The 13639-nt window shown below is 33.4% G+C and overlaps 1 protein-coding gene across 1 annotated transcript; it reads left to right on the top strand.

The window, feature by feature from the left end:
* The first annotated feature begins 1738 nt into the window (after positions 1-1738).
* Positions 1739-8641, top strand: LOC108776239 (uncharacterized). Its single transcript, XM_018542793.1, has 4 exons — positions 1739-1933; positions 2787-2977; positions 6210-6326; positions 8476-8641. Exons 1-4 carry the CDS (start codon positions 1739-1741, stop codon positions 8639-8641), a joined length of 669 nt encoding a protein of 222 aa, XP_018398295.1.
* The last annotated feature ends 4998 nt before the right edge of the window (positions 8642-13639 follow it).

Consider the following 13639-nt stretch of genomic DNA (forward strand, 5'->3'; position numbering starts at 1 on the left):
TTATTGGATTTACAACGCTATCGCGCTTGCCGGGATTAAACTGATACGCCGATGAATCGTTCGGCGTCACCGGCACTTCGACGGCCGCAATGCCGCCGGCTTAATGTACGCTTGTGTGTGCATTGTTCACATAAATCCCTTTCTTTTTGTACGTCACGTATAACGGTGTACGTCCGCTACGTTTGATCGCGTAACGAATTTTCACCTCTCCTCGTCACGCACAATGTAAGATCGATTTTGTTTTACGTCAACCAAAGCGTTGACTTGTCTCACTTACGGCGTTTGTACTCTCTACAATTAGAAGAAATATATATATATATATATAAGCGACACTTAGAGAGAAATTATATTTTAAATTTGAAGAATTTAAAGAAATTGAAGAAATTGTTTCTTTCGTTAATTTTTTTGAATCGAAGTGAAAATATTATATCTTTAAGAAAAATAAAAATTTACTTTATTTCAATTAAGAAATAAAATCGAAGAAACTTTTCTCTTTGATTAGGCGGATATGTATACAGATTTATCTGTGTATGTATATATACACTAAAAGAAAAGTTTTTGGTGTTATAATGTAACATGTAATTACGAGTAATTACTATAATTATGGTTATTGCTATTATACGTTAATATTATAATAATAACTGTATATTATAATAATAAACATATAATTCTATTGACAACAGGTATGTACAGTTAGTACAGAAAATAACTATAAATTATAATTATTATTATCAAAAAATAGAAAGAAAGTTGCAATATTACTTTAATTTAATTATAATTTATAATAATTGTTTAGGCTGACTCTATTTTATTGAGGCAATCATATTGAAATTATTATCATTTCTGATGCTGATTATATATATGTTTGTTGATAGAACAATAGACAAGTTAATAAATTATTTACATTACACAGTATATAATTATAACTATAATTACAGTGACATTATTCATAAAGAAAGTATTTAATTTTAAGTTATTAAAACGTTTTATTTTTATTCATTTTTTAAACATTAAAAAATGTTTTAGTTTTAAACACTTTTTCATTGAACACACACACATACACACTGTGTTTGAATTTTAAACACTAAACGTTTAAAATTGAAATATCTTTTATCAGCAAACGTTTGTTCTGCAAAGATATTTTCAACGTAAACATGTTACACTGCATTTTTTTACAGTGATGTAATTATAGTCACAAATATCACAAAAACCTTTTCTCTCAGTGCACAAAGAAATAATTTTCAACAATGCTTGCGCGAGTATCGCTTTTGCGAAAATTTAAATAAAGTGTGCACTGAAAGGAAAGATTCGCTGCTGCAGCAATTTAGATCGTAAAATATATATATGGTATAATATTCTTAATTGGCTGCAGCAGCCAATCTTTTCTTTTAGTGTGCTATCTTGTAATTTTCCTCTGTCTTGTTATTACGGAAGTATAATATACCTGTGTGATATAGTTTTCTACTTTAATAATCTCAAAGTGCGCAACGTTAACGAGATTCCATATAATAGAAGAACAGTCCTGAAGCACGCTTCTGTGAAACGGCCAAAGTTTTCGGCCGCTCGTAATTCTGGATCGGGTACGTTTTGCCGGACGCAAATAGCGGCATGCGCGTTCGCATTTCGCCCGGCTGCGAGACTCCAACTCATTATCGTATTCCCACGAACTCATCGCATACCGCGACATTCCGGAACAAGAGAACGTTCGCTCAGGGGGGTTCGTTGACCATAGGATCCGATGACCGGTGCAAATTACTTGAGTACAGAATGGGAAATGGGTATTCGATACCACGATGAGCCACGCTTTTCGACGGCACTGCAGTACTTTGCCATGTCGCGGCTGCTTTTTTGGGTATTGTCGACCGTTGGCTTTTGGGCAAATTTTTGGCGTTGCCGAGCGATACTGCTGTATCCCGAAAATACCGTGTTTCAGGTATCTTTAAAATTTACTATAAATTTTTATAATACGTGTATTATCTTATCTCGAAAGGAAAATTTACTCTGTTAACGTTTTATTTTACTTTTATCGTTTATCTACAGTAAAACAAAGAGTTTCTAAATAAGAATACAAAATTTCTCGTCGAGAGAAATTTTGTATATTTAAGACTCTCTTTGTTTTATATTAATGCTGCGGGCACATTTTTTAAATGCTTTTGATAAACGTTGTTATATAATTATTTCAAGGACAAATAAAACTTCAGTATAAAGTTGTAATAAATTAGGAATTATATTGTATTTAATATATAATGTATTTACATTATATATTAACATTTTACATATAAATTTTTCATATTACGTATAATTTTTTTACTTTTGCAGATTTTAATATTTTCGATCGAATACAAGCTATTAAATTGATATTTAGCTACGCATACCGATTATTACGATAATCTTTTAATTCGTGCTCACGATTTGCTCAACAAAATGCTGCGTTGTCGCCGCATTAAACATTTATTTGCAAATTGCTGGCACGCTAATTAGTAAAATTAGTCGGACTCAGAGATGAATAACTATCTCTCTCTTCTAAAAAGAACACATTAAACAAAATTGTTCGTGATAATTTTACTCGAAAGAAATCTTTATAGAATTTAATTTTTTAAACTTTAATTTGAGCAGAGAGAGAGAGAGAGAGAGTCTCTAGCTTGAAAAGAAATCGCTCAATAGAATTGATATTAAAAAGAAAACAGGTGAATAAAATCATCTTGGGTTCATTTACGTCACTTGCCTCGTAGGTTAAAAGGCCTTTGCTTTTCTCGATATGTAATCACAGAACATTTGTTCAACAGTTTACTCTGGGTATCTCGATGCCGGTGAAGATGACGAAAAGGGGCGGTATTGCCTTCTCCTCGGGATTTCAACTCAACTACGTCCTACCGTGGAACTTGTCGCAGTTCGAACCGACGATAATTCCTGCGAGACACATCAGAGATCTCAATTTGCAGGAAACTTACGTCGCCATTGAGAATCTCTTGGACGAGTAAGTTGTACTAATCGCTCCCGTACGTTTTCCCTTAAAGAGCTTCGCCGCGAAATGTACTTTTCCTTTGCAGCTTCAGTGAAAAGTTCGAGAAGAAAATGTTGAAACGTTTACCCGGTCGCTTGTGTATGCATTAATTAAATTTGCCGAGAATGAAAACGAGAGGCAGTCGATAAAACTCCCGACGGATATATCAATGGTTTCAATTTGTACGGCACTTACAGCGCCATCGAGACTGGCTGAACGAGCCAGTTGTCGCCCTTTCATTATTCTCTTTCCGCTATTCTTTTGTTCACTCTCATACACACGATTCCGGAACAAGCGCGCAATTTTACTCGCCGCGTCGAGTTTGCACAATAGAGAGTCGAGAGAAGATTTGAATTTGGAATCAGAAGAACAAATGCCATGCATTACCGCGCAAAATTGGTCGATGGATCAGTAAATGCGACAGACACACGAGAGAGAGCGAACAGGTATATTTCTAAATAATTAACTCGTAACGCTCCTGCTGCACTCAGTCAATGTCGATAAACGCTCGTTGAAACGACGTTTTGGCCAAACTACATACACACACACACATATTGTTTTGCTCTAATTTTAAGTTCTAATAATATTCTGTTGTCGATACCAAGAATGTCAAAAATGACTCTTCAATATTTAAAATTTGTGAATCTCGCCACATGTCAAAATTATTTTATACTATGCGTTTGCGTAATTCATGATGTCCATTGACGGATAACAGATGATGTCAATAATAAAATTTATTCGTTTTTACTGAAATCATAATGCAGATTCAGTTATTACAAATATATTAATAAAAAGATAATTACGTTTTATTATTCCTGTTGATGAAATAAATATATATACATTCATCATTTACTTTTTATATTGTTAAATTAAAAGCAGAATACATATTAAGTAGTCAAATATATTTTATATTTATATTAAAATCGGCCCCGAATGTTAATTTAACACATAATGTAACTGTGTTATCTGAACATTTTGCATTAAATTGATATTCAATATTTTTTCATATTATAACACAATTTAAGAGTAAATAAATAACCTAAAAATAATGCATTTTTACAGATTGAAATTCTAAGATGAATGAATAAAACTGCTAAGTAAATATATTAATAAATGTTAATTTTGCTGAAAAAATATGCTTTTACAATTTGCTTACAAATTGTATCAATATCTATCTTTGTATTAATTTTTTAAGTATATGTATAATAATAATATCTATTATTTCCTAACACACTTATTTTATGTTAAATTAATATAAAAAATTGAGTGGACTTTTTGGGACACATAAAATGTGTTAAATTCAATACAAAGTTTCCAACTGTGTACAATAATTGACAGATTGTGCGAAATTCTGCCAACTCTGAAACTACTTTCGGCGATAAAGGGCGTCTCCCTCCAATCTATATCACTCGCGCCTTTCCTCTTTACGTAAGTGGGAGTTGCCGTCCGCAGGATCAAAGGGCAATGGGGGTAAAGACGGCGACTTGAACATAAATTAATTGGGACATAAGGCAATTACTCCCCTGGGATAGAGGATAGCGTGCACTGCAGGGACGTAAATTGTAGGTGAAAAGTTTACCTCGAGAAAATAATAATTGCGTGTAATAATAATGGAATTGTTGAATGAATTTAAACGCACACACATCAAGGTCTCGAACTTTAATATTCTGCAGAGATATGGAAAATAATTTTAAGAAATTAGTATCTCTCTCACATTTCTTTTCTCTAATATGACAAGAAACGTGAAGCGCAAATTATTTTTTCTAATTGCGATATACGTTTTTTTTCTAATTACAAGATTGAATATAAGCGTTCAATTACTGCATATTTGACGTTTCGTTGATTTATAGATTTAGAAAGAAATTTTTTATTTAAAAAAAAAAGTATTTGTTAAAGAAATTACAAAGCATTTTTGTTGTAAACAAAATTTTTGTTTTATTTTATTATGATGTTTATTTACTCATTATTTATATCTTTCACAAAATCAAATACGTAATTTATACTATTGAATTTATAATGTCAAATTATATAATGTGAATATATTTTTAATTATTTTTATAGGCTTTCCCTAGACAGCACAGAACATCTAGATTTGGTTTCAATCTGGTCCAAACGTATGTTTATATTTGGACATTTAAAAAATGTTTATCTCATGCAAAAATTTTCTAAGTCTGCTCGCGACGTATTGCTTTCGCTGACTTGCCAAGTGAAAATTTTTTTAAGATCACGAGGAGTTTTACTTTTATTACCTCCAGTAACGTGAAAATTTACTAAATTAAAGCTTAGTTTAGATAGCACGCAGCAAGAGGCAAACGTCAAGCAACAATATTTTACTTCTCGCAGTGATAAGAGGAATCTTTTGCTTTCAGCGTGCAAATTTGGATTGTAGTCTAAAATTTATTTAATATATTAATATAGTCCAGTTTTAGTCCATTGCATCCTAAAATGGACGTTTTTAAAAAGTCCAAAATGGTAACACTAAATGTTTTTAAAACGTTTTTAAAATATCCATGGAGCTAATCTGGACGTTTTTAATATGTCCAAACGTCCAACATGTACGTTTTAAATACATTTTTTAAACATTACTGTGCTGTCTGAGTCACTACTCTTACTAAATAAATCAATTTAACTAAAACAATGCGGAGTCAAACAATTTCGGTCAAGAAAATGTATTAAATTTGTGACTCAAATTTAGTTTATTACTAAAACTATAAATTTATTATAAATTTAGTTTATTATTTTATTATTTACTGAGTTTATTTATATGGACGTTGTTTACTTTGAAATTAACCACAGAAATGGATTGGTTTATATTTTGACACACATAAAAATTAATAGTTAAAAATAACAAAATAATGTTATTTGACTCAAAGGATTGAGATACCATTGTTTTTTTATTTTATCTAACAGTATTCTTTCTTATTTTTATAACTGAAAATGTCGCAATAACAGATAAGTTAACTTTATGCGATTTCGTATAAATTCAGACAGATTCGTGCAGACAACATCTTGTAAATAAATTAATAATTTTAGTCTTTTGTTGCCAACAAAAGATTTTCCTAGCATGTATCCCTTTGATAAAATTATCTCGGTGTTGAATTAGAATAAGAGCGGACCGCGGAATGACGTAAAAGAGAAGGAGACGTGACGGTCGTAACGTAAATAACCGCGCTACAAAGTAAGATTCAATCTTCTGACTCTTCAGACACGGCTGGCGAGATGGGAGGCAGTGCCTTTTGAGAACCATCTGCGAGCTCGCGGAGACGCCCCTCCGCAGGACCCAGCAGGACGTCCTCGGGGAAGTGATCCACCTAATTTTAACGTAAGTCAATTCCGATGTTTCGGCACTCGCGCTTTGAACTGAACCTATGTACTACATACGAGCACTTCCGGAAACGAGATTTATCGCCGGAGAGTCGTAAGTAATGAATTCCTTTGGAAGTCTATAATAGTTGACATATTTATTAGAAATAATGTAGAGGCTCTGCTGAAGATATAAGCTGCAAACATACAGCTTGTAAAATGTGGGTTAGCGGGACAAAAATTTTCATCCTGTTGTAGCGAATTCGTCTAGTGATAAAGTTGAAGCTGTTTCTTTATAAAGTTAGGTATCGAAACTTTCGGAACAAAGTTCTACCGAGTTTTATTTTTCTCTATCTCTTTTTCTTTTTTCCCTTTGTAAATTATTCACTGTATGTAAAATTAAATAACACACATACACATATACACAATACAATTTCTTTTCAATAAAAAAAGATATATATTCGATTATTTTATACGTATTGATTTTAATTTTTGAAAATATTAAACAGCGGTTCAGATTAAGTTTAATATACACAGAGACAACGATTTTGCTGTGGAGCATACAAAAATTTACCTAGATATAAAAATAATTTTATTATATTATATAAACTGTCAAAAAATTTTAAATATAGAACACTCAAAACAAACACTTTAACAAAATTATTTTCAGAAAATTTTTAGATACTTCAGTAGATTTGTTCTTTCCGTGTATGTATGTTCACACGGAAAGACTGGTTTTGCTGAAGTATTCAAAAATTTCTGAAAATTTTGTTGGACCATCAAAATAATTAATGTAGGAGGTTCAAACTAATTATTGCAGTATCAACATTTTATCTATTGTCTATTATCTATTATTGTTCATCACACTTTAATTTCCTACATTAATTATTTTGATGGCCCAACGAAATTATTGTTGGAGCTAAATTTTAACAAAATCATTTATTCCATGTAAATAGACAGAAGGAAACTCTTTTTGTTAATTTATGGGATTTGCTAAGAACGAATGAAATTCATTTTTGCAGTATAAAAATCTCGATAAACGCCGAAATTATGTTAGTTTTGAATTTTGAACAGAACTGTAGAGCATGATAGTGAAAGATTCGTCGAAACATAAATATATACGTAGGCAGAGCTTACAATTTTGACATGTAATTGCATGGTTACGCGTATACTGCACAGTTACCTGAGCGATTATAAAATCCGACCTCGCGTTTGGCAGAATTCTAATTGAGCGTCGGTCGAGTAGCAGATGGCTGTTACATCATGTAAAATATTCGCCCGTCCGTCGGCCAGCTACAAGCCGTCCTGTAACCAGAAGCCACGAATTTGCTATTCCAAACGCGCACCCACGCCCGCGTATGTTCGAAGGAAATTGCACCCAAGCTAACAGCGGCGCGGTAATTGCACGACTAAGTCTGGCGCGTACATTAAGTTTTGGAAGTGTTTTGTTCAAGTTTTCATCAGATATCGCCTTCTAATATTTCTTCCTTGGTCCCTCCGGTCCCCGGGAAATCTACTCTTTCAAAATAATCTAACAAAACACCAATGCACTTCGTGCCCGAGAGATTTCACGAGTAAGCTCCCGTTGTCAAGTATATTTCACAAATTAATGCCGACAAGCCATTAATTGCCGACTGTGCAAATTTCTGAGACTCTCGACGAATATCCGAGACATCCATATAGATTCATGATCGGTTTAATAATTGTTATAATGTATGGGAAGCGGGATAAATTAAGATATTTTACGCAAATGTGATCAAAGATTTATTGAATATTAGCGACAGAAATTACAATTTTAATATAGTATCCGTTAATTACGAATATTATTTATATTAATAATATTATTTACGCTAATAATATTATTTATGTTATTATTCATTATATACATTTCGTAAAACGATGATAAAACTATGTCTCTAAAATTGACACGATAGTTACAATTTCTGTTCTATCTTATATTAATTAGAAAATATGCGGATATATAAGTATTGTGAGTTCTAAATAAATAGGAAATTAATACAATAATTCTGACCGAGTTGTCAAAACAATGAGCGTTTAAATTACGGGATGCTTCAGAAGATATTGGATAACACCCGGTGTGGTTGAATAGTCTAAAGCTTGACAGGAAGTAAAAGCTCGAAACGATTTAATCTGAATCTCCTTCGCAGGCCCACGGAGGACTTGCCGGTAGTGATTAATTCCAGTCACCGAAGCGCCAACAAATTCTATCAGGAAGCCGAACGACTGGGTAGGTCTGGCGGCGATTGCATCCTTACGTATCCCGACTGTATTGAGTCACCGTTGGAATCATTTACAGAGATTGTGTTCCCTTGAGTAATCAAATTGTCGAAATCGTCTTCGTTTCTCTTAAAATTAAAATACCGAATACGTTTAACTATAACGACTGTCATTTCTGTCATGAAGAATCTTAAGGGACGGTAGGTAAAATAATATATATATGAAACTTCTGTTAAAAATAAATTTCGTTGTATTAAAATTACTGAAAAAATCGCATGTAATTGCGATATTTGTAATAAAAAAATTTGCGACGTACGGAGAGATTTTTTAAAAATAAAAGTAAAAAGTAAAAATTTGTTCTGATCTTACTGGATTTATAGTTGAGATGTAGATAACTTTGGTAATTAAAATATTTTAAGAACGGAATTGTAAAATCCTGCGCTATATGTGCTTTTATATTCTTATAAAAAAAAAGCCAAAAGATCTGATGACATACAATATTACTTTGAGGAGATAAAATATGAAGACACGTAACTGCACCGCGAATAAGGAACAATCTAATTTATTATAAGTATTTAAGAGCCAAATTGCAACATCTGGCTCTGTAAGAATTTTTGTAGCTTCATGAAAAGAGAAATAACAAATGTCTTGTAGCATAATATTTCTTTTAGAGACAAAATATGGTAAAGTACAGATATGTATCTGCATCGTGAACGAAATGCAGATGACTTAGCCTGTCACTCCTGTCGACTCTTAATGCGCCAAACAGCGCAGTTCTTTCTCGCGAAATTGCGCTTTCACGGTACAGGACAAATGAGATACTTTTGTTACGAGATAAATTTGATCTGTGCGTTCGTACGAACGTGGATAACAATGAAAATCTTCATCTTGTGAACAGTTCCATTTTCTGGTCGTAACTGAGGTTTACTTGGAAGTGAGTTAAATATAACAGCAACAATTTATTGTGCTTGTTTTTGTGAGAGCGACAAACATATATTTCGATTCGTTCGTATAGATATTTCAGCTTAAGCCGGGAATTTAAACCAAACCATAAAAAAATCTGCAGCGATTAAAAAAATGGAATTTTTATAATACACATAAAACGTAATAAATGCGATAACTGTGTGGAAATTACTTTTGATATTTTTTAATTTCCCAGTTTCATCCAATTCTTCCATTTTTGCTTTTTACATCTACATTTATGAAATGAGTGAATATCAATATGTATTTGGTGAAAATCGCTTGAGAACATAAATACGTAGAATTTCATTTATATTTCAATGAATTAATTAAAGGATATTTTTTTCAGAATTCATATATTTTTAAAAAATTATTACACCATTCGAGTAAATACATTCTTTTTATAAGCATAAACGATGTTAATATTTATCTTTTGGTAATTTTTCATACATAATTTTATACATATACAAACGAACATATATCTGTCCACGGAGAGAACAACGAATATAATTGTATTGGACCATCAAAATTTCTAAGTGGAACACTCAAATTGATTGCTAGAATGTGCAAGATTTTGAAATTTTAGCAATTAGTCTCACCTACCTAAAAATTTTGATGATCTAACAAAATTATTTTTAGATTTAGCTAAATTTTTGGATACTTTAGTAAAATCGTTTTCTCCGTGTATATAGTATATATATATGTTTAAGAAATTCTTACTCAAGAAACTACAGGTACATAACAACTTCCATTGGCTTGGTGCGACGATCGAGTGACCCTGTTCTGTTGCAGCCTCGCGAAACAAGGGTTGGAGAGGGTGTTAAGTAAATTTCGTTGTCGGGTCTCGTTGTAAGATAGCTTGAAGAGCGATATACGACGCCCGATTTCTCCTCTCCTACGTGTCTGCCGGGGCTCTTTATCTGGATTCGTAAATACCGCGCATCCCACCCCACTTCGCTTTCGGTTCCTCTCGTTCTCCACCTTATCCTCCCTTCCACTTCCGCCCTCTCTCATACCCCATATCTTTCTCGACGTCTCTTCCTTCCGCGTGTCTCGCACCATCGAAAAAGTTACGTATCTATGGAACTTTATGCACAGGCACGAAGGCATCTTCGAGAGACGATCCACAGAGCGGATAGCTCTTGGACGATGATGGAACACTCCTGGTCACGCACTTCCGCATGTCGACCGCGCACGTGTACCGGAGTGCCCTAGAATCGACGGGAAATGGACCTGTAATGTTATCTCTTGCGAGATTCAAAGCCAATTTTTGTTAGCAAATATTTGTCTAAAAGGATTTACAGTTTTCGAGTTTGTTTTATAGACTTTTCAGAAAATAAAGAGATACTTCAGTTAATTTCAAGCAAACTTAGTAATAGGATAGTAAATAGGATCTTCATTTTACGCTTACAATTAGTCGTACAGATATATTGAAAACTGAAAATTTGATTAATGATGATTGCGATCCAAATTTTTACTAAGAACAAATAATCCCTTACGATATTGCTTAAACGGATTCAACGTTAACAGATCGTTTTATTATTATTCTGAAATATAAATTTGTAAAATGTTTTAATTAAATAAATTAAAATAATTAATTTAAAAATGTGAGATTACTTATTGTGAAAACACGAGAATAGTTTAACGTTGCTTAATTTTACGTTTACTCTCCTTGTTTTCGGAGATCGCATTGCGTTCCTGGTGTTAAACACATTGTATTACACTCCTGGGATTAATAGTTGCACGCGCGATAATAGTATAATGTTACAATAGAATTACGCGCTAGAGGATTACGTGGCTTAATTAATTAAACAATCAACTATTCGCAGGTAACGATATGTTACAATTTTCTGGAAAAGGATGAATCGTGAACTACGCATTCATCTTGCTCGGTGTTTCCTGCTGAAAGAATAGACTTTTTCCTCCTGTAGTATTCAATTTCGCTAAACCACTTTATTGTCTCACGTTTCTATCTTCATTTATCTTCTCTTCCCAATTGTCTCCCTTTAATTCTCATTCGTCCGCGTTCAAAAATTTCGTCCCGGTGCCCTAAAAACCTCAAGTGTGAAGTATCGGAAATAAGATTACTCGGGTTATTTCGCGCAGCGCAGCGCATTAGGTACATAGTTTCATTACAGCGCATCAATTAAAACTTCGCAAGTCATTAACTCGCCGAGATTTACCCTCGACGTAGAGTAACGACCCTCCTTCTCTATTTAGTCCCATCGATTTATGCTTTTTCCCTTTCTTTTTGATCTCATCTTCATTTATCTTATATGACTTCTCTTCTCTCTCTCTCTCTCTCTCTCTCTCTCTCTCTCTCTCTCTCTCTCTCTCTCTCTCTCACACTGCTTGACATAATTTATCTGCCTATTTTATTTTATCTTATTTTCTGTAATTATATTACTTTTATATTTGAATTACTTTTCTTTTTATTTCTGTTACAACTTCTCGTGTCCGTTACTTTATAACACTCTCTTCTCTACTCGGCGCATATTTTATTTTCGTATCATATTTTATTTTGTGTTTCTTATTATATTTATAATACTTTTTTGTTTTACTTTAGTTATTTGGATATCTTTGTTCTGTCACCTTTGCTTTTATGTTCTTAGAGAACTTGTCCTAATATAATAATAAGCGGTTTTTCGTGTCTCTCTCTCTCTCTCTCTCTCTCTCTCTCTCTCTCTCTCTCTCTCTCTCTCTCTCATTCTCTCTGTCTTTCTTTCTCTTCCCTAACATGTGTTGCTTCAATATTCATCCTACATGTCTTCTCTTTCTCGAACCTCTTTCTTGAAGCTTTTAAAGCTCGGGGCTTGTAATCTTCTTGTTCCAAAACTTGTTCCGCGCGACACCTCTTATCCGGAACTTGTCGCAGGCATTCCCATTGGAGGGAGAGGTAGTGACAACTTTCTGCAAACAGTGATTACAAAGGCAGAACTGACAAACATTCGTAGCAAGGAGGAAAGAAGGGTGAGATTGTCATCTATCTCGCGACATTATCTGACTGCTACTTTCCGTGCGCGTTTTCACCTCTATTGTTCGGATTGTTCATGGCTTGTCATTAACTTTAACCGCCGTTACAATTTTACGAAGCGTATTCCGCGCTATTACGTTACACGCGCTGCATCACTCGACGCGTAGAAATGATAAGATTTAATTGAAACGTCGAGCGGGAAAAAAGAGGAAGCACAAAGTAATCTGCGTAAAGATGATTAATTATGTCTGACATTATGAGTGTCATTTAAACAACGTTTGTACACGTGAAAAAGCGGAATTAAATTCAGCGTAGATAAAATATAATTCGGGTAGAAGATTTATTCGTCTACAGTGAAGACAGTAATCCAAGTTTAAACGTAACAATGAAAAAGAAAATACTTTAATATTATATAATAATAATAATTAGAGAAGAGTAATTAGAGAATAAAGGAAGTTATACTGATATTATACAAGAAATTACATTAGTAACTTAATTTTTATTTAAAAAAAATCTCTGATTGTACTTTTAATTATTAAAATAAAAGAAAGAGCTTTATATATTTTTCTTATAAAGTATATTTTTAAAAAGTGCATATGTATTATGAAGGTAATGTGATCAAATAACACAATTTTTCACTTGCAATAAGTAATTGTGAATTTTGTTTGCAAATATATACGAACCGATGTAAATAGTGCAAATTTGCAGCAAATTTTTCCTGACATGGTAAATATAAGAGAAGTCTATAAATTTGCTTTTATACTTATTAAGTGAACGAACCGACCGAATTTCAGGGACGTTAACCGTTAATTTCAAGAACGTCCTGGAGCTTCTCGGTCGCGACTCCCTACGAGCACCAAGTTATTTGAGCGTGCTTGACCATAATTCATCGCAGGTGTCGACTCGCTGAGCAAGCAATTCGTGTGGCTCTACGAATTTACGTTAATTTCCACGAGGCGGGCCACGTGCGCCGACAGGAGTTCCGAAAGGGGCAAGTAGAAACGACCGGTTAAAGTCAGACAAGCGTGCGTATGCGCCACTCCTGCAACGAGTTTACTGTGCTCTCAGTCGTAAGATTAAAGGTACGCTTGCGCCAGACGAAACATATGTCGCTACGAATTTGCTACAAATTCGATTACGGTCCTAATACTCATATACCT

The sequence above is a fragment of the Cyphomyrmex costatus genome, unplaced genomic scaffold (genome assembly GCF_001594065.2).
Source record: "Cyphomyrmex costatus isolate MS0001 unplaced genomic scaffold, Ccosl1.0 scaffold111, whole genome shotgun sequence".
Lineage (NCBI taxonomy): Eukaryota > Metazoa > Arthropoda > Insecta > Hymenoptera > Formicidae > Cyphomyrmex > Cyphomyrmex costatus.